An 18596-nucleotide genomic window follows, 5' to 3' on the forward strand; every position below is an offset into this window, starting at 1 on the left:
GTGTGATCATTTCTTCTCTTAACATAGCAAGCCTTCAGTCACATCCCGTCTTTATGAAAGAAAACACACAGATCATTTTTTATGAAAACTTTTATTTGTAATATTCTTTTTGTAATTATAATCTGCTACTGAAGTGCATAGTAAAGGAGAAGGACAGACGGACAGTTACAGAGACGAGCGGATTGCACGATGGCTTTCTAGAGTCATGTTGATGAGGTTTATCAGCATTTTCAAGGCAATGAGGACAGACGGTGTGAAGCTTTTACTCCAGTGTTGGCCACACAGACACACTCAGAAGCTCGAATAAGAAAAAAATGGAACTTTCTTCAGAGGATTTTTGCGATTGGGGACGAGTTATCAACAAGTTACGGCTTTCTGTTTCAGTGCTGAAATTCACTGAATCTGCGATTAAAAACGCTTTATTAAATTGTGTTCTCTGCATGTGTCACTACAGCATATAATAGTTTAATTCTATCAGGAATCTGGAAAGGTGAGTATAAAAAGAGAGAGTGCTCTCTGTAGTGGAATGTGTCGAGTGGAGAGCAGATCTCTCAGTGTTGTGGTTTGGCAGTGAGAGAAGGGCAGGATCTAAAATCCAGCACTGAAATCCAGTTGGTCATTTCATAATCTCATGATCGAGTTAAGGTCTGAGTGTCTTGTTTGCTGGAGAAGTGTGCACATTTGAAATTCTGTGTTTTATATCTTTTTTTTAAAAAATGTAGCTTTATATTTTGAGGCACTCAGTGTTTTTATTGTGACTGAGTAGCGAGTTACACAAACTGTTTTTAGTGTACAAGATACCAAGTGGGCAGGGCTGGGCTTGGTATTTTTTGTTTTTTTTTGTTAGTTTTTTGTTTCTTTTTCTTTTTTTTCTTTTTAAATAATAAAACAGAGTTGGAACTTCCTCTGATAACAATGACATGGTTTAAGAATAAAAGTAAAGTGTACCTAGTTAAAAGACTACGACGAGCCGTTTGAATGCATCAGGATACTCTTGAGACATGCAGGCACTCGCTTCTTTTAACATTATTGTACGACTCGAGTATCTTGAAGTTTTATCATGTAATATGGCATTACGCTAAGCCTAGAGCTTCTAAACCATCCTTAAGAGCTTTGTTATAAGTTGTTTTAATTTAGCACGCTGTTATATTAAGTCCATATTGCTTATGCATGCTTAAGTAATAACAAAAAGAACAAGGCTACAGGAAAAGCAATGAATGTGCAGTGCAAGCTAAAGTACATTCATATATTTCAGGATTTTATATTAAGTCTAGATTGCTTAGGCATGCTTAAGCAATAAAACAATGACAGCCAGAATGTCTAGAGACAAAGGCTTAGCCAATAAATCTGCACTGCGAGCTACAGTACATTCAGAACAGCAAGCAAAATAAATTCTGTTTCAATTTTAAATATATTTCCATTCATATTTACTTCATTCGATTCTGAATTGATTTTATGGCTAATTTCGTTGACGTTCTGTCAGCCTGCGTTCTTTCTGTTCTCTGAAGTCACACGGTTTTCTTGCTGAACGCTGTCACTCTGCACTGTAAATATTTCTTTATATTGTTTTTGTACTTGGAGTTTGTTTATGAATAGATCGTATAAAGATAGGATTTTTAAGTGGATTCCTTTTTTCATCTTAGTTATGCTAGAATGTGCTTTAAACACAAAGCCTACTCTTGGTATCTCCGCTGGAAACAGCGACACACTTCCACAGTAAACGTTTGGCCTTCTCTCGCTGTTTGCTTGTGTGACCATGGGGCTGACACCAAACACACGTGTGTACAGTGAGAGATACAACAACGAAATTAAACCGCAGTCTCAATGGAACAAACAAGAAAGAATGACTGGCAAGTATTGCCTTTTGAAATCAGAGCATCTACCCAATTCCTGAAATCATCAGTAACACGGACAGTTAACGCTAATGACGTCAGTACGAAGCTGTGAACCTCAGCGCAATGACAAATGCACTACCGCTTTCACAGGATGAACCATATAGCACACAGAACGCCAGGGTTCCACGCTGCTCTTATTGCTGCCACACATTAACCCTTTAAAGTGAATTATGTTTCTACTGTGTACCAAACTGAAACATTTCTTCTTCCTGTTTCAGTTTGGACTAAACAGAAAGTCAAATCTCATCAATCCTCAAAATCTACACACAAAAGAAATGTAAAACTGCTCTGTTAAAAATATCCCAAACAACTGAGATTGCCAGAGCCCCTGAATTCTGAGAGTCAAATCTAATGGAAGACGTAGAGATATATGCTCTTTATATACCTGTAAACCGAGAGAGCAAGAGAGAGAGAGAGGATTTATGGACTTAGAGAATACAACGAAGTTACTGAAGGTTCTGGGTTCATTCTCGGTTTAGTCGATCCTGACATTAGCATGTCTGATAGAATAGTAATAGCAATGTAATGATTATAGTTTAAGGATTTTTATACATGGAGCTGTATTTTTTTTTGTGCTTATCACTCAGCAATCTCTCTCTCTCTCCCTCTCTCTCTCTCTCTCTCTCTCATATCTGTACTCTCATTTTTTTTTTCACTATATCCTTACACCATACAGGTATAAACTGGGTACATTTATGTTGCTGTAAATGGACCCCCTCCTGCCTCCTGCAGCGTATCATTTAACGTGTTATCTGTCATCTGAGTGAAGCGTAAGCCGGTAAGAGCACATACATAAATCATTCACATGCTTTCTGTTTTGTTCCTTAAAAAAATGCATTGATTAACTTGTTAAAAGCAGCATCAGAAAGGATCATTCACGTTCTGCAGGGAGGAACTTCTTCTTTTTTTTTTCCTTAAAAGGGTGGGATTGTCTTACTAAGGAACTTATTTTATAGGGAGTTTCTTTTTTCTCCCTTTTATAGCAGATGTGTTTTTATAGCAGAATCCCTAAAAGCAAAGATTTTCATTAAAGACTTTCAAAAAGCAAGAAAAATTCGAAGCATTAGCAGGCACATGTGTTTTTTTTCTTCTTCTAAATATGGATATTAGATTAAAGCTGCCCTGAAGGACACAGTACTAAAGAGTTTCCCTTTTCCAACACACCGAGTTCACGTCTTATTTAGTTACTCAGACACCTTGCGTGTGAAATCAGGTGTGTTGGACATCTAACAAGTGTACTGGATCTCCAGGACATTATTTGTGTTTGCAAATAAAAGGTTTCTGATTCTGGGCTGGATTTTCCCTTTCAGCATGCCACAGATTCATAAAGAGGTTAATATCCGGGCTGCATATTTTAGATGCTTGTATTTGTTGTTAATATTTAGGCAGTGTAAGTAGTAGTTCTCTTCATATCTGTATCTCTTCAGTATCTGAACTGAACCTAGTGGACAAATGAACAAATCCGGGTGATAAATTGAAGGATAGCCCTGAATAAATGAGTGGAGAAATACCGATAGCATTAAGCAGTTAACAGCCTCACTTCCTGCTCATTTTACCTTCATCCTGCATCAGGAAGAGAAAAGGAAATGATCTGTGTGTCTTTGACAGAGAGTTCACTAAAGGCAGGAGCTTCAGTGGCCGGAGCCTCAACATGTGACGTTGTGCAGTCATGTGATTTGTGAGAAAAAAATTGAGGTCATTGAGAAATAACAGTAATGTGGTCACCACCTTCTTACTAAAGCACTTGGTGTTAGTTTTTCCTTTAATTTGTCACCCTTCTTTAAGTATAAGTGTATCTATGTATACAGTGCTGTTAAAATGTCTTAGACTCCCTCATTTTATTTTAACAAATTGTGTTATAGTTCTTTATTTTATGACTTCTGCATTTTTGTCAACATTTTATTTTCAGTTTTCTAATATTATTTTTTTTCACCAAAAACAGAAAAATGTGTCAGTAATAAAGACATAATGAAGGCTGTTTTACTCAAAAAAAACAAAACTAAGGACTTACTTAAGAAAGAAATTTTTAAAGAAATTTTTTCATTATTGTTTGTGTCTAAGACGTTAAACAGTACTGCATATTTAAACCCTGTGTAAAGCGAGTGCTGTTGAAAGGTGTGGTATCCAGCCCAAAACTCAGACTAAATATTTCTAAAATATATATAGCGCAAAATTCTAGAATATATCTAAATTAATGTTAACATTTTGTTTTCCATAAAGATAAAACAGTCCATATTTATAGCCATATCTCAACATCCACTGAAGCACATTTACTCGTTTTATGCCTTTGGTGACGCTTTGTTGTCTGCTTTGGAACCTGAAAGTCCGTTTTCTGTGTTGTCATTTCCTGAAGAGCTCACAAGGCACTCTTTACTGCATATAGGAAAGAAAGGAAGAAAGAAAGGAAGAAAGAAAGAAAGAAAGAAAGAAAGAAAGAAAGAAAGAAAGAAAGAAAGAAAGAAAGTAGGTAAAAAAAAAGTAATAAAAATTCAGTGTTGTACAGAAAGTTTGTAGAGAAACGGGATGTGTGAGTAAAGTGCTGTAAGAGGTGAATCCTTGGGACTTTTGAAATGGCTGCTGATGTAATATTTGTGGTCACGTGAAGGTAATTTCAAGGGGGTTAAATGTCTACTGTAGATCTTTTTTTTTTTTACGTTTTTTCTCACTTTATTACTGCTGTAGCATCAAATATCAGTACAAACAGATTTCACTGGATATGTTAATAAAAATGTGTAGAGACAGAAATCCCTCGAACAAATCACTCGGCATGTTCCCACGCTGTTCCTGAGCTACACTGATGACATTCTTACCACCTGCTTACATGAGAGCTCCAGCTGTTCATTTCTTCTTTCTCCACATTTCAGCCCTGGAGAAGGCATCGACATCACACACCAAGTCTCAACCAGAACCTTTCTAGACATGTCAGAGAATTAATCAGATTCAGCTTTAGAGAGCACTATCTCTTCAAAGAATACTGATGGTTCTTAATTACAGAACTAAACAAGCACTTTAAAAAATAATCTTCCCTACAACTTAAGAACAAGTAGAGGCTGCGGTAGATGGAAGTTTTAATCATCTGAATAGTACTCCCATAGTTTTAGGTTTTTAATGCCAGTTCTGTTCCTTGCAATTATTCTTCGAAATACTCTATTAACAGGGTTAAATCTTATCCAGAAAGGGCCGGTGTGGGTGCAGGTTTTCATTCCAACCAAGCAGAAGCTATACCTGATTCCAACTGGCTACTCAGTAGATCTTGGTTTTCTGCTCAGATAGAATGAAAACCTGCACCCACACCGGCCCTTTGCGGATAAGATTGGACACTTTGAGTTCAGTTTTAGTTTCTTTAGATATTAACAGATATTATCCAAAATCTGTACTCAAGTAAATGTACAAGTACTTATAGAAATATTTACTCAAGTAAAAGTAACAATCTTAATAGTTACTTGAGTAAGAGTAAAAAAGTATCCAATGAATAAACTACTCAAGTAGCTAGTTAATAGTTACTTCTGATCTGACGGATATGAAGCAAAAACCCAGAATTTCAAACTACTTGGAGAGCTTTCACGCACCTCTCCTTGAAAGTCTCTTTGTTATATAAAACACAGGTTGAAGTGAAGTAGCCTATCTCAGTCCAGTGATGGTCACATCTCAGTCCAGTGATGGGCACATTAACATTACATGACCTGTCATTTGCAATAAAATCTCAAACAGACCCAGGTGTTTTTCTAACAGTTAACTCTGTCTTTATTTTCACATTCACAACACAAACTTGTCAGCATCTGCATTTAAACAAGCTAACTGAGAACAAAAGAGATGGTGTGTGTGTGTGTGCAGAGTGTTTGTGTTTATGTTTGTGTATGAACTTGTTTATGTGTGTTTGCCCTTCAGTATGTGAATGTTTATTTTGTCATATGTTCTTTCTTGAACAATCAGTTTTACAGAATTTAAGTAAAGTAAAAAATAAAGTAAAATTTTTTCACTAAACATTTACTTGAGTAAGAGTAAAAGTATACATATTTAAATATACTCTAAAAGTACAAGTTACCCAAAAAAATTTACTCAAGTAAATGTAACGAAGTAAATGTAATTCGTTACTACCCACCTCTGGATATTAATCACAATAGAAAAATCTGTACACAGTGCCATCCTGGAAGCTCTCTGCCTAATGCCCAGTGTTTCAAGATACACTCCAGAGGGAAGGAAGACTATTCTTCTGCAAGATATTCCTTCAGTTTATGTTTTGATGAAGGTGGCGGAGAGCTCTGTCTAAAACTGGTCTAACAGGAGCCTGTGGGTGTAAAGAGACCTTATAGACAGTATACATAAACCTATGTGGACATCTGAGAACATCCCAGAACAACACCATGGAGATTAATATGGAGTTGGTTCCTTCTTAGCTGCTGTAATAACCTCCTCTCCTCTGAGAAGGTTTTCCATTAGATTTTGAAAAGTGGATGTGAGGACCTGTGTTCATTCATTCACAACAGAAAAAAGACTGGGCTCTGATGTCCATGTCATCCCAGTGGGCCTGAAGTAAGGGATCTGTGCAGGACACTCGAGTTCTTCTACTTCAACCATGTGCTAATTCTTTTTGTGCACAGGGACATTTTCATGCTGGAACAAGGTGTGGATTCTTAGTTCCATTGAAGGTAAATGTAATGTTACACATCCAGAGACGTTCTGCTCAACTTTGTGTTAACAACAGCAGTTTCGGAAGAACCACATGTGAGTGTCGTGATCATGTGATGATGAGTGAATATATATTTAACCGTGACTTACTTTTTCTCTTGGGCCTTGTTGAGGAAATGTAGGACCACTGCCTTTATCACCATGACTATAATGATCAGCCCAATAAGCCCTCCAATCACAGATACGATGATGATCGTCAGTGTGTTGTCCACTTCCTTAACTGTTGGCAAAAATAACAAAAAAGAAATTTATTCCACACTAAATAATTATTAATATTTTATAAAACTTGCAATAGCAGATACTATACTGTGGAAACAGATGCACAAGGTCAATGTGACAGATATCTTAAATAAAAAGTAACGAAAAACACTTGTCTTATTCAAACACTTGTTCTGGATTGACATGTGTAAACTATTGTGCTGTAAAAGATCTCAAGATTGAAAAAAGAAATGCACATGCAATAATGAAGAGAATAAATGTGTCATTCTGCACTTTTCCAGCATAAGCAGGCTGAAACTCCTTGTAGCACTGAGACTGTAGAGATCTTTAACAGTTTCACTGACTCTGTGCCCATGAAAGCCTCAGATTCTCATCACAGTAAAATATAAATACTGATTGTTTGTGTTGGTGGACTGTGTATAGATGATGCTAATGAAGTTAATTATAATTGTATTGTCTTACGCTGGTTGACTACGATGAGATTGAATATAGCACTGTGGTTTCGGTTCTTCTCTTTGGGGTTGCGGGCGAAGCAAATGTATTCTCCCTCATCCTCGAAGGTGACGTTCCACAGCAGTACAGAGATGTTACTCTCCTTACTGGAGCCCACGAACATCAAACGCTCATGGTAGATCATCACATGAGGCTCCAAGCCCTCGGCTGGGATCACCCCCTCACAAAGCTGAAGGGATCAGAATCATTAGTGATTTTTGGAGATGAATTACACCACCTCCAGTTTGTAGGACTAGCTACAGAGAATACTTATACAGAATATTTTCTATTTTGCATATAAACCTTCTGAATGTTCCTGGACCAGGGTGGTTTCTGAGAAACTAGTGGAGACACCTCAAGTAACAACAGCACATGGCCTATAAAACTACAATTAAAACTACATCTAAACTACACTTAACACAACACTCAACCCCTTTCACATTCTCATGTTTCTAAGGAATTGAGGGATGTAAATATAATTAACATACATAATAAGCTGTTTCATGCTAATACACTTCATTTTTCACATAAGTGTGCTAATGAATTAACTGTTTATTTATTTTATTAGCATTTTTTATTGTGATCACACTGGAGTATTTTAAAGGTCAGTGCTGCAAGGTCTCAGGTTCAGTGTGATGAAGGAAACACAAGCTCAAAGGAAGTCTCCATCACTTCTGAGGAAAACCACCTGGTGTTCATAGCATCACAGTTCTGTAGCTTCCCTTATTCTATCTTTATATCAAACCTTTACAGTAAGACTGTAAAAAAGACATGGCAAAACTGATGAAGGTCTCACCTTATTCAGAGTCCCATTGTCATTATACTTCCAGTTGAAGTAGAGGTTTTGAATGCCGATACAGCTACTGTAGGTACAAGGTAAGAGCACAGAGCTACCATTCATCACCTCTACAAAGCTAACCTTCCCCACTGATACCTCCAGTGCCTGTGCACACCATACCCCTGAGAGAGGGGGAGAGAGAGAGAGAGAGAGAGAGAGAGAGAGAGAAAGACAGAGAGAGAATATATTAGAGCACTCCATTGCAAGCAGCACCACTGGTGTTTAATTTGCGTTTGGTTACGTAAAGGATAATTAGAGGGACATAATGTTCAGGTTTCGTGACAACTGTCAAATGCAGACTAAACACTGACTGATATAGTCGGGAATGGAAAGTCTGGCAGCAGAATGAAGTAAGAAATATTAAATTTATTGAATATGGAAAATAAAGATATTTTCTACAGAGATATTTTATCTTCATATTGTGTATTTAATGCGTTAAAGGCAGAAATATTCATCTCTGAAAATACTCTATAATTTTCTTGAAGATGTGATGGGACAGAGAAAGTTTAGGTTTTTATATACTATTATTATTTTATTATTATTATTTTATATACATTAAAAGCTTAGTTTAAATTTACATTAACATATTAATGTGCAGTAAATACAAATTAATAAAATAAAAAAATTTCATTTATGATTTTACATTGGTGCATTAAAAAAATAAAATTTATTTTAAGTAGCGAGTATAAAAACTTCAAACAGTTATTATCTTCATTAATATGCTATGTAGGCTAATAGATTATTATATATATATATATATATATATATATATATATATATATATATATATATATATATATATATATATTAAAACACACAATAAGCCAAAACCCTTTTCCATTCATATGTGTAATGTGCGTACAGCTATCACAGAAAGTAATTAATGTGTCTTCAATGGTTGGAGTTTAATGAACAATCTTGTGCCTGCAACAATCACAAAAAAAAACTCCACAAAATACTGAAAGAACTGAAGTCAGTAGGCTGAAATAAAACTGTGTCTCGATTCTCTTCAGTTTGATTTAATTCAGTGTTAAGCCCCATAATGGAAGTGTGTAGCATGTCAACAACATAACTAACCCACATATTTACTTCACTATACCACGGTAACTAATCTTTAGCCTGAATACAGGACCTTGTCTGTCATTATTGTCTCATGTCATTTACTATTTTCAGGTGCACAGTGACATGGATGTAAGAGCTTTATGAGTGTGTTACTGTGACTGAACACTGGACAAATGCACTGAAGGGACACAGAGGAATATGACGAGAGTGTGTGACCTTTTACCCCAAAAACATTTCCCTCTAACATGAGATTATTAGAGATTATATTAAAAGTGTAAAGGTGCGCGGACAGAGAGGGCAAACAGAAGGAGGAGGGTTAGTTATTTACTGAATCACTCTGGTGTTTTCAACATGTGGTTTAGCGGAAGCACTGAGAGGATCTGTGCTCACTGGCTATTTTTAAATACATCCATGTCATCGCTATATTTCATTCCTTGCAAAGATACTATTTTGTGTTAAGTGAAAGTGTGTGTGTGTGTGTGTGTGTGCTGCTTGGCATGAAATCAAGGCTGCACTGGTAAACATGCACAGCGCTACATGCTCAGCTGTTAAAGGCAGCAAAGGAGCGATGAGAAACACTTGTAATATACCACATCCTCATAACACCTCTATTTTTACTACAGAACGATTTATGTGATCTTCTGCAGTCACCTTGAATTTCTACACATAGTATTTTAAAGAAAAGGCACTTGGTTACCTGACATTGCTAAATTAAATCCAAGGACACTACAGTCATTTTAAACCAGACATTTTACATTATTTGGTTTATTATTTGGTTTAATTAAGATTCTTAAGGTACTATTATACAAATACACATACAATTGTAAATCAGTAAAATTGCTTGTAGTAATGTTTGTAGCCATTAATACTCTAAATGATTCAAACATACCTGTAAAATATGGTACTGAATATCTATGTGGTATATAGTAAGCCGGAATGTGTTTTTAGGGTCTGTTCTGTTTTTTTCTATCCTAATTTTTTAATCCTAATTTGTATTTTGTCAGTATATCTGAAGGAGTTGAGCGTTAAAAACGTAAGCATTGCCTCTAAGATGCTCGTACCCAGTTCCCTTTGCCATACCGCTAAAGATCATGCTATCAGTGTACATTGATAAAGTCCACAGTGAGAGTGCATCGTCTGCGCTTTCTCTCTCCTCCATTTACTCATTTATCTCTTTACTGTTATACTGCACCTTCTATGATCATGCTCACGCTTATTCCATTACACAAACTCATTCCTGCTTTTTACATCCTTCTGTTTAATGTACATTCCACTGTGCCAAGCTCAGCCTTGCACAGAATTCCCTCAGGCTCTAGAAATGGAGTAGGAAGTGATGTCGTGCTATTGCTTACAGTAATGTGTCTGCTGAAATAGACTTAATGCACAGACTGTATGGACTACATAATGGCTTGTGCTGACTGGATACTCTTTGCTGTTCACTAATTGATGACATGAACAGTATGGATTGTGTGTATCAAGGTGCTGATCATATGCCACCGTAGAGTTGATCATATACCATGTTTCACTGTGAACTTCTAAAGATAGACACTAGCCACATTTCCAGTTACAGAGTATTGATGTGATCCTGCTCATCACAGACAGAATACCAATTCTTGTCTACCATTTTGAGTACCAGAAGAACCGAAAGCTGACGGCACAGTGACATAATCACTAACGCTAACGCTAAAGCTCGTCCACATTCTTTCACTTCACGTGGCTATCAGGTTTGTTCTCCTCAATGAAGCACTCGCTGAGAAACCTGAAAGAGCTCTGGTTGAAGACTCTATCTTAAGGCATGTGAAATTAACTAGGCATTTAGGGGCTTCAGCAGAACTGGTTAGGTGTATTCCAGGAGCCAGGGCACCGGACATAGCAGGTAATCTTAGGGTCCTAGGCAAGAATAGGTTCTCAAAGTTAGTTTTCCATCTAGAGGCTAATGATAGTCAGAGGTTACTAAGAGTAATACTGTAGCAGTGTGTAAATTAGTGAAGGTGATGGCCGATGCTGTAGTATACTCTGGCCCCATTCCAATGCTGCATAATGATGTAGCTTACAGCAGAGTATGGTCTGCTGGATATCTAATTGGAGCCCTTTTGAGGGCAAGCCTGACCGGTTGGGATGGTACAGTGTCCATCCCACTTGGGAAGGTGCTGTTCTCATTTTTTGCAGCATAGCAGAACAGGTCTAGTTAACAAGCCTAGTTCAGAGCCAGGGCCAGGGAGCAGACATGCAGGCTAAACCCATCAGTCTGCTAGCTGCAATGAGTCGTCACTCAGGTTCCATTTGAAATAGAGAAGGTTGAAGACCACTTGGAAACCACTCTCTGCTGCTCCATGGAGGATGCTCCACATATACACATCCTAAAGATCAGTGAGGTTACTGTGGTCCACTCAGAGACTATAGAGGCTTTGGACTGATATGAGTGGCTTTGCACTCAGGTCTTACTTGAGTAAATTTTTTGGGTAATTGTACTTTTAGAGTATTTTTAAAGATGTGTACTTTTACTCTTACTCAAGTACATTTTTAGTGAAAAAATTTACTTTTACTTTTACGCTACATTTGGCGGCGTTCCTCAGTTACTGTCAAATGTTAATAATTAATATGAGATGAAAATAATTAGTTTATATGGCTTGTTCGCAAGTCTCACGAGACGTTGGAGAGGCTGCTTCGCGAGAAGCTGCTACGGATCTCCTGCTTACGTTTAGCGCACGTTTAGAGGAAGATGATGAAGCTGAAGAAGAGGAAGACGTGTGCGAGATAATGGAGGCAGATCACCCATGGCCTCAAGTTCAGTCTATGTTTTCACTCCAAGATCATAAAGAATAGTTTCATAATGCGATGCACGCTGTGTTCACCAAAACCAACTGACATCGCAGCGTACAAGAATTCCAGCTCCAACCTGAAAAAACACGGAGCAGTAAGTGTCACAGTTATGTCTATTTGAACCCTATTAATGGTCATTTGGTAACCATGGGCACATTGACCTTATTTTAATTCCAGATTTCAGACACTGTCTGAATGTTTTTCTTCATATGCCCTCTCGTGCAAGCAATGACCAATATCTTGTGAACCCTACAAACAACACAGGTTCATGAACAGACGTTCATTCTAAACATCTGGACAATTTCACAACCATTTTCCACAAAACTACATCAACAGCATACTGTGACGTCATGCATTTATACACAAATACGGACACCTCAACAAAGTGTAGAACATACATACACAATAAAAACGGGATTGTATTTTATTTTATTCCTAGCTAAAGAATGCATGTACTTATAAAATGCATATATTATTATTTCATCAGAGGATTCACCAAACAAGCTTAAGGTTTATGCAGAACTAATCAAGTCAAGAAAACGAGTCCACAATAAAATTCTGTAAAACTGATTGCTCAAGAAAGAACATATGACAAAATAAACATTCACATACTGAAGGGCAAACACACAAACAAGTTCATACACAAACATAATAACAAACACACTGCACACACACACCATCTCTTTTGTTCTCTATTAGCTTGTTTAAATGCAGATGCTGACAAGTTTGTGTTGTGAATGTGAAAATAAAGACAGAGTTAACTGTTAGAAAAATTTTCTTGCAAATGACAGGTCATGTAATGTTAATGTGCCCATCACTGGACTGAGATGTGCCCATCACTGGACTGAGATAGGCTACTTCACTTCAACCTGTGTTTTATATAACAAAGAGACTTTCAAGGAGAGGTGTGTGAAAGCTCTCCAAGTAGTTTGAAATTCTGGGTTTTCACTTCATATCAGTCAGATCAGTAACTAGCTACTTGAGTAGTTTTTTCCATTGGATACTTTTTTACTCTTACTCAAGTAACTATTAAGATTGTTACTTTTACTTTTACTTGAGTAAATATTTCTATAAGTACTTGTACTTTTACTTGAGTACAGATTTTGGATACTCTACCCACCTCTGCTCATATGTTTGTTTAATTGCGGTTGTTTATAAACTATATAGCACAGTCCTTAAAAGGGAAAATTGTCACCAGATGTCTGGTTCCTCTCAAGGTTTCTTGCTAGTATTTTTCCAGTATCACCTCAGGGACTTTTTCCTCACCACCTTCAACTCTGACTTTCTCATGAGCAATAAATTTAGACATTAACATCCAGAATTTATAAGTCCATTATTAAAAATTAAAAATAAAATAAAATAAAAAATGAAATAAAATAATATATAATTTAATTGAAAAGCATACACTCACACACACACACACACACACATGCAGAGAGAAGGATCTGTGTACTCTATTCAGGACAATATTTTGTCTCCGTCACCATTCTTAAGCATTTCCATGGTGATAAGTAATGTTCATATTGCTGTGAGTGAATCTAGATAATTGTGAGACTCTTGCACAGTAAACAGTAGCACACTTCCACCATGGTGGATCCTCTCGTCCTGCCTGAATTATCCTGACACTTCTAGCTCTCTACATGTGAGTCACCTTCTGCTGCAGTCTGTATTCACACTTCCCTAAAACACTTTATGCCCAAGATTATTTCTGTGGATAATCTCCTCTTCTAAAACCTGATGCTTTAATCATGAAGACTGTCTGGGACTCTTATCCACATATCAATTTCACGTTATATTTATATCCATTTTTCTGTAAAGTGGTTGATTTGTGGCCCTGATTAAAAATAAATAAATAAATAAATACATAAAATTTATTGAGTTGAACAGCTTTTCAATGTCCTTAGTATTGTTTGCCTTTACTCTTCTACACTTTTACACTGTGATGATTTGTTATCCCTCTATTCTCTCTTTCTTCATGTCATCTCAGGGGGATTTTTCGTGTCACTGTTGCCTCCGCTTTGATGATTTTAGATCTAAACCTACATCCAGATTTCTGTAAGGCTGATTTGTCAACAATGTAGACTAATTAGAAGTACTCCACACTGATCACCCACAACCCTCCGACAGGTGAAGCTTTATTAGACAGCACCTGAACAGTCAGTTCTCAAAGTTAATGTGTTGGAAGCAGAATGAAAAACTTTCTAGACGACTGAGTCGGTGTTTCTCCAAAACAGGAGACGTGTTCCCGTCGTGCAGGGGTTAGAGCCTACCAAAAAACAGGGTCATGTACCACAGCACATCTACCTAGGTCTTGTGGTGTACATGCCTCCACAGCTCAGAGCTACTGCAGCACTACAGCATATTAAGCAGGTGGTTTTAATGTTATGGCTGATCAGAGTATAAATAAACTGAATTGAACTGAGTATTTAATCAATAAAGTTGTATTCTGATTAAAAGGCCAAATAAATCACAAGCACTGAAAGACACACACTCACACACACAATCACACACACACACACATCACTGGTGTACAGGAGATTCACCATGTGGTGTGAATTTGTAGATGCTACGTGCATGCACATGTACGTGGGAGTGTGGAGGGGATCACACAAGGACACATTGTCCCCTTCTGAAACAGAAATAGTACCACACCACTGACACACAAAGTCTCTACCACTGGTAAAGGAAGACTGCTGCTCCAAGTTCTCTGTTATTAAACACATTAATTATCTGAACAGCAGTTCCAGACCCTTTCCTTCAAATATTCCTGATTCAAGCCAAACACTACATGTACCGGGCAGGTGTAGTTCAGGGTCAGGTAGGAGAACATTTGTACTGAAGTATGAATGTCAAACTCAGGAGACAGACCTCCTCAGGACAAAACCCCGATCTCCTGCATTCCATTGCAGTGCATGAACATGTCACATGTACACAGTGAAGAAAAGTGCAGACTCAAATCTGCCGTGAGAGGCAGACTACATGAGTGAGATGGCCTTCCTCATGGACTTCAGATATAATACCACTGCATGACCACAGAGCTGCATTCTGGTCATAAATAATTCATCATATCTTCTATTTTCTTAGATCTTGAATTTTAAATTTACTGAATGTATTTTTTTAACTTTTTTCCTGTAATGTATTTTTAGTAGTCTGCGACTTCCTCTCACTTCACCTCCCTTTTCAACCATGCATGCATCTTCATCATGTGAGATTGAGAATATAACTGCAATTAATATTGACCATTATGAAGTGCCACAACTCCTGATACTTTTGATAGATTTTATGTACAGAGATGAACTGGACTGGATGATGAACTGAACTGATTGGACTACACTGAGTCTGATTTATATTCAGCACGCAGTCACTGGCTGAAGTCCTGAAGAGACCTGTGAGATTCAATACTTTATTATAAGGAAGTTTAATAATTAAGTAATTAAGTAATAGTACAAATATTCAATGTAAAGTACTAAGTATTTATAAAATACTAAGTATTTATAAGTATAAATCCACCAAAATAATAGTTAAGTATTGTAACAAAGTACACTGAGAATACTTTTCAGCCACGTAGATACAGAATCAATTCTTAAATAAAGTCCCGGGTAAAAATAAAAGAAAAAGAATCTGGAGAGTGGTCTCAGTCTAATCACACACAGTCTAATCACACTAAGTCTAATCACACACAGCTGAATACACTTAATGAAAAAATCTGTGGTGAATCTGGAACTAGCCACAATAGACTGGCATTTAGATCACGCGATTTTACTAGGGTGATGTCTTTAGGCCTCGTGGATCTAATCTCATGAAATAAATATATTTTTTAGAAATAAATCTTCATCTACAACCCAAAAGAGCAGATTCATACATTGCCATTAAGTGGTTTGAACATTATTTGTTTATTTGTTGTTGGTTACAGTCTTTAATAACCAGAAATGGCCTTGTGAGTATTTCAGAAAGGATTTATAATACATTATTTATTAATGAATTTACAGTCAATTTATTCATTAATTTTGTATTCATGAGGTTTCATGTTGTTCCCCAGTCGATGTGAATCAACAGACTTTATTGCAGCACAAAGAGCATTTGTAGCCAGTCCTCAAAATTATGATGGATGAGAATGACTAATTCAGACAAAAACAGAAAAAAGCAGCAGAATTAAATAATAACTCTCATTTTATATTTCATGAAATATATATTGGTTGATTCTAACTCAATTTATTATGAGAATTGAATCAAACATTTTGCCAAATTATAGCAATCGCACATTTAGGAAATCTGGGGCTTTGCTATAGCCACCCCTCTGTCTAACCCCTTGGCCACCCCAGGCAAAACTTCTAGAGAGTTGCTGGCACAGTCATATGGAAAAAAATGAGTCCACAATAGTTCTTTGTGTGAACTGAATAACTTTTTGTTTGACTGGAAAAAAAACCCTTATGTAACAGATTCTGATCACACAATATTATAATCATATAATTATATTAGATGAGTTTAATATAAGTTATTGGCTTGTGTGACTTGCACTTCATTTCTCTCTCTTGTGTAAAATGATAGAACTGAGTCTCTGCTAACCTTCACAACCTCTCCACAGATAGAAGAGGAACTGAACTCTGTAACCAAATCAATCTTGCACAGCAACAAGTAAATCCACATGACCCCCCTACATCTGAGGGGGTGTCCAGTTTTTGCAAGCAGTGCAGATATCATACGGTTCTGGCAACAGCTCTAGCACAGAAGAGAAGGGTAAGGTAAAGGACATAGCAGTCGGAGAGAGGGAGAGAGAGAGAGAGAGAGAGAGAGAGAGAGAGAGAAGGACATGTATGACAATATAAAGCAAATCAGCAGGCTTACCAATCAGAAGAGTGATGACTATGCTAGCATGAACCCCATCACCACATCCTGTGCTTCTGTGCAGGAATGAGCCTCTAGTCCTCCATACCTCCTTGTCCACTTTTCCATGCCCAGGTTTGTCCATCTGCCTGTTTTGTTGTTTGTCGTTCTATCTTGCTTTCCTTTAGCTTAGTCCTCAGTGTGTGTGTGTGTGACTTAGTAAGAAATTCTTGGGTGGGATGGGAAGAGTGAGGGGTGAGGAGGGACTGCTAGCACAGTTCAGAGAAAAAAAGGAGGGTGGGGGTGAGAGGGGACCTTTCAGCTGGATAAGTCCTGCAGTGAATGCCTACCTCTTCTTTCTCCTTTGCAGTAGGATCGAGTCAGAGAGAGAGAGAGAGAGAGGGGGGGGGCTGTGTTTTGCAGCCTCTGTGCAAATAGCAGGACAGATTCAAAGAGTGCAGGGAAACGATATAGAAAAAAAAGGCAGCTTTACCCTGCAAACCAGCGGCTCTCACTCACCACCGATAGACTGCAGAACAAATGAAACCCTCAGCATGTGGAGAGAGGAGTGGAGACTGCTGTTATTCAGACGGAAATAGCAGCCACACGGCGCAGTGTCATGCTCACTGTAAGAAAGACAGGACAAGGTCTTTTCAATCAGTGAAGCTGCATGTACACATGGTGGAGGAACCACGAAGGCAGCGAGCACATGCCTGTATCTATGGAGCAAAAAAAAAAAAAAAACGAATAAGAACAGTGGTACTGCAGAAGCATGGGGGGGGGGTCGTTTAACTTCTCAGGAGGATCATAAACACTGCAGGCTTTAATTCTGTCATGTCATGGGCTACTCCTGCAGCCAGGTTCATATGGATTAACATTTTCTCTGGCATTCTGTCTAATGCTTCCACACCCTGACTTATTCACACAATGACATTCAGACTACCATCTGAATTATCTTCCTGCTATTCTGTCTGTTTTACCTTGCTGTGCTGTTAGTCATTTCACTGTCTTACACAAGATACAGTATGGTTAGCCCTAGAAGAAGACAACCTAACTTACTTTTCTTCCAAAATGTTTTCCTGCATGCTAGCAGCCAACTGAAGGCTCATATCACATCTCCTAAGCATTGCTATACATAGCATACGGGTTTTGTGGTCTCTTCTGTAACGTCTGTTAATGTCTATGCACAGTATATAGATATACAGGCTATACCTCCATGTAAAGTGTGAATAGTAATACACAGTAGTTGACTTTGAGCACATATATTTATATATAAATGGGGCAGCTATATATAGAATATAGCATTGTAGCATAGTATCCTGAACAGCTGTCCCAAGCCCCAGAGCTAAGCTACGGTTATGGGATATGGAGAAGGCAGATAAATGTGTATGTTCCCAGACTGCAACACTCTCCTGATCCTCTGGAGAAACCATCTGGCTGCTGCAACACAAGGTGATGAAGAGACAGTATATGTAACCCCGCTGAGCAGCCCAGTGAATCAAGGTGTCACTCTTTAATTGGCATAATGCACACAAGGGAAAAATACACATCATGTCCAAAGAATTATGGACGCTGTACTCCAGTCTCAATGTCACCTAGAGGCAGGTCTTAGTCAAATCATATAGTGTTTGGTTTAACCTAAACTAGATGAACTCATTATTTCATTTCAGGTCAGTAGGCGGCTTTTCAATGGAAATTCCAGTTTTCTTTATCCACACTTATCTGATAAAGATCTCTGTAGATGGAGTTGACAT

The 18596-nt window shown here is 37.6% G+C and overlaps 1 protein-coding gene across 3 annotated transcripts; it reads right to left on the reverse strand.

The window, feature by feature from the left end:
* Positions 1 to 89: 89 nt before the first annotated feature.
* scn4ba (sodium channel, voltage-gated, type IV, beta a) lies at positions 90 to 17433 on the reverse strand. 3 transcript variants are annotated; one of them, XM_058413432.1, is made up of 5 exons: positions 16864 to 17413; positions 8092 to 8255; positions 7266 to 7485; positions 6675 to 6804; positions 90 to 4268 (listed from the first exon to the last, which is right to left on the reverse strand). In XM_058413432.1, exons 1-5 carry the CDS (start codon positions 16985 to 16987, stop codon positions 4175 to 4177), a joined length of 732 nt encoding a protein of 243 aa, XP_058269415.1. In that variant the 5' UTR covers positions 16988 to 17413; the 3' UTR covers positions 90 to 4174. The 3 variants fall into 3 exon arrangements, with proteins under 3 accessions (XP_058269415.1, XP_058269417.1, XP_058269416.1); XM_058413434.1 differs by lacking the exon at positions 90 to 4268 and adding an exon at positions 5196 to 6183 and having other exon boundaries at positions 16864 to 17430; XM_058413433.1 differs by lacking the exon at positions 90 to 4268 and adding an exon at positions 6190 to 6509 and having other exon boundaries at positions 16864 to 17433.
* Between the last annotated feature and the right edge of the window lie 1163 nt (positions 17434 to 18596).

The sequence above is a fragment of the Hemibagrus wyckioides genome, linkage group LG17 (genome assembly GCF_019097595.1).
Source record: "Hemibagrus wyckioides isolate EC202008001 linkage group LG17, SWU_Hwy_1.0, whole genome shotgun sequence".
Classification (NCBI taxonomy): Eukaryota; Metazoa; Chordata; class Actinopteri; order Siluriformes; family Bagridae; genus Hemibagrus; species Hemibagrus wyckioides.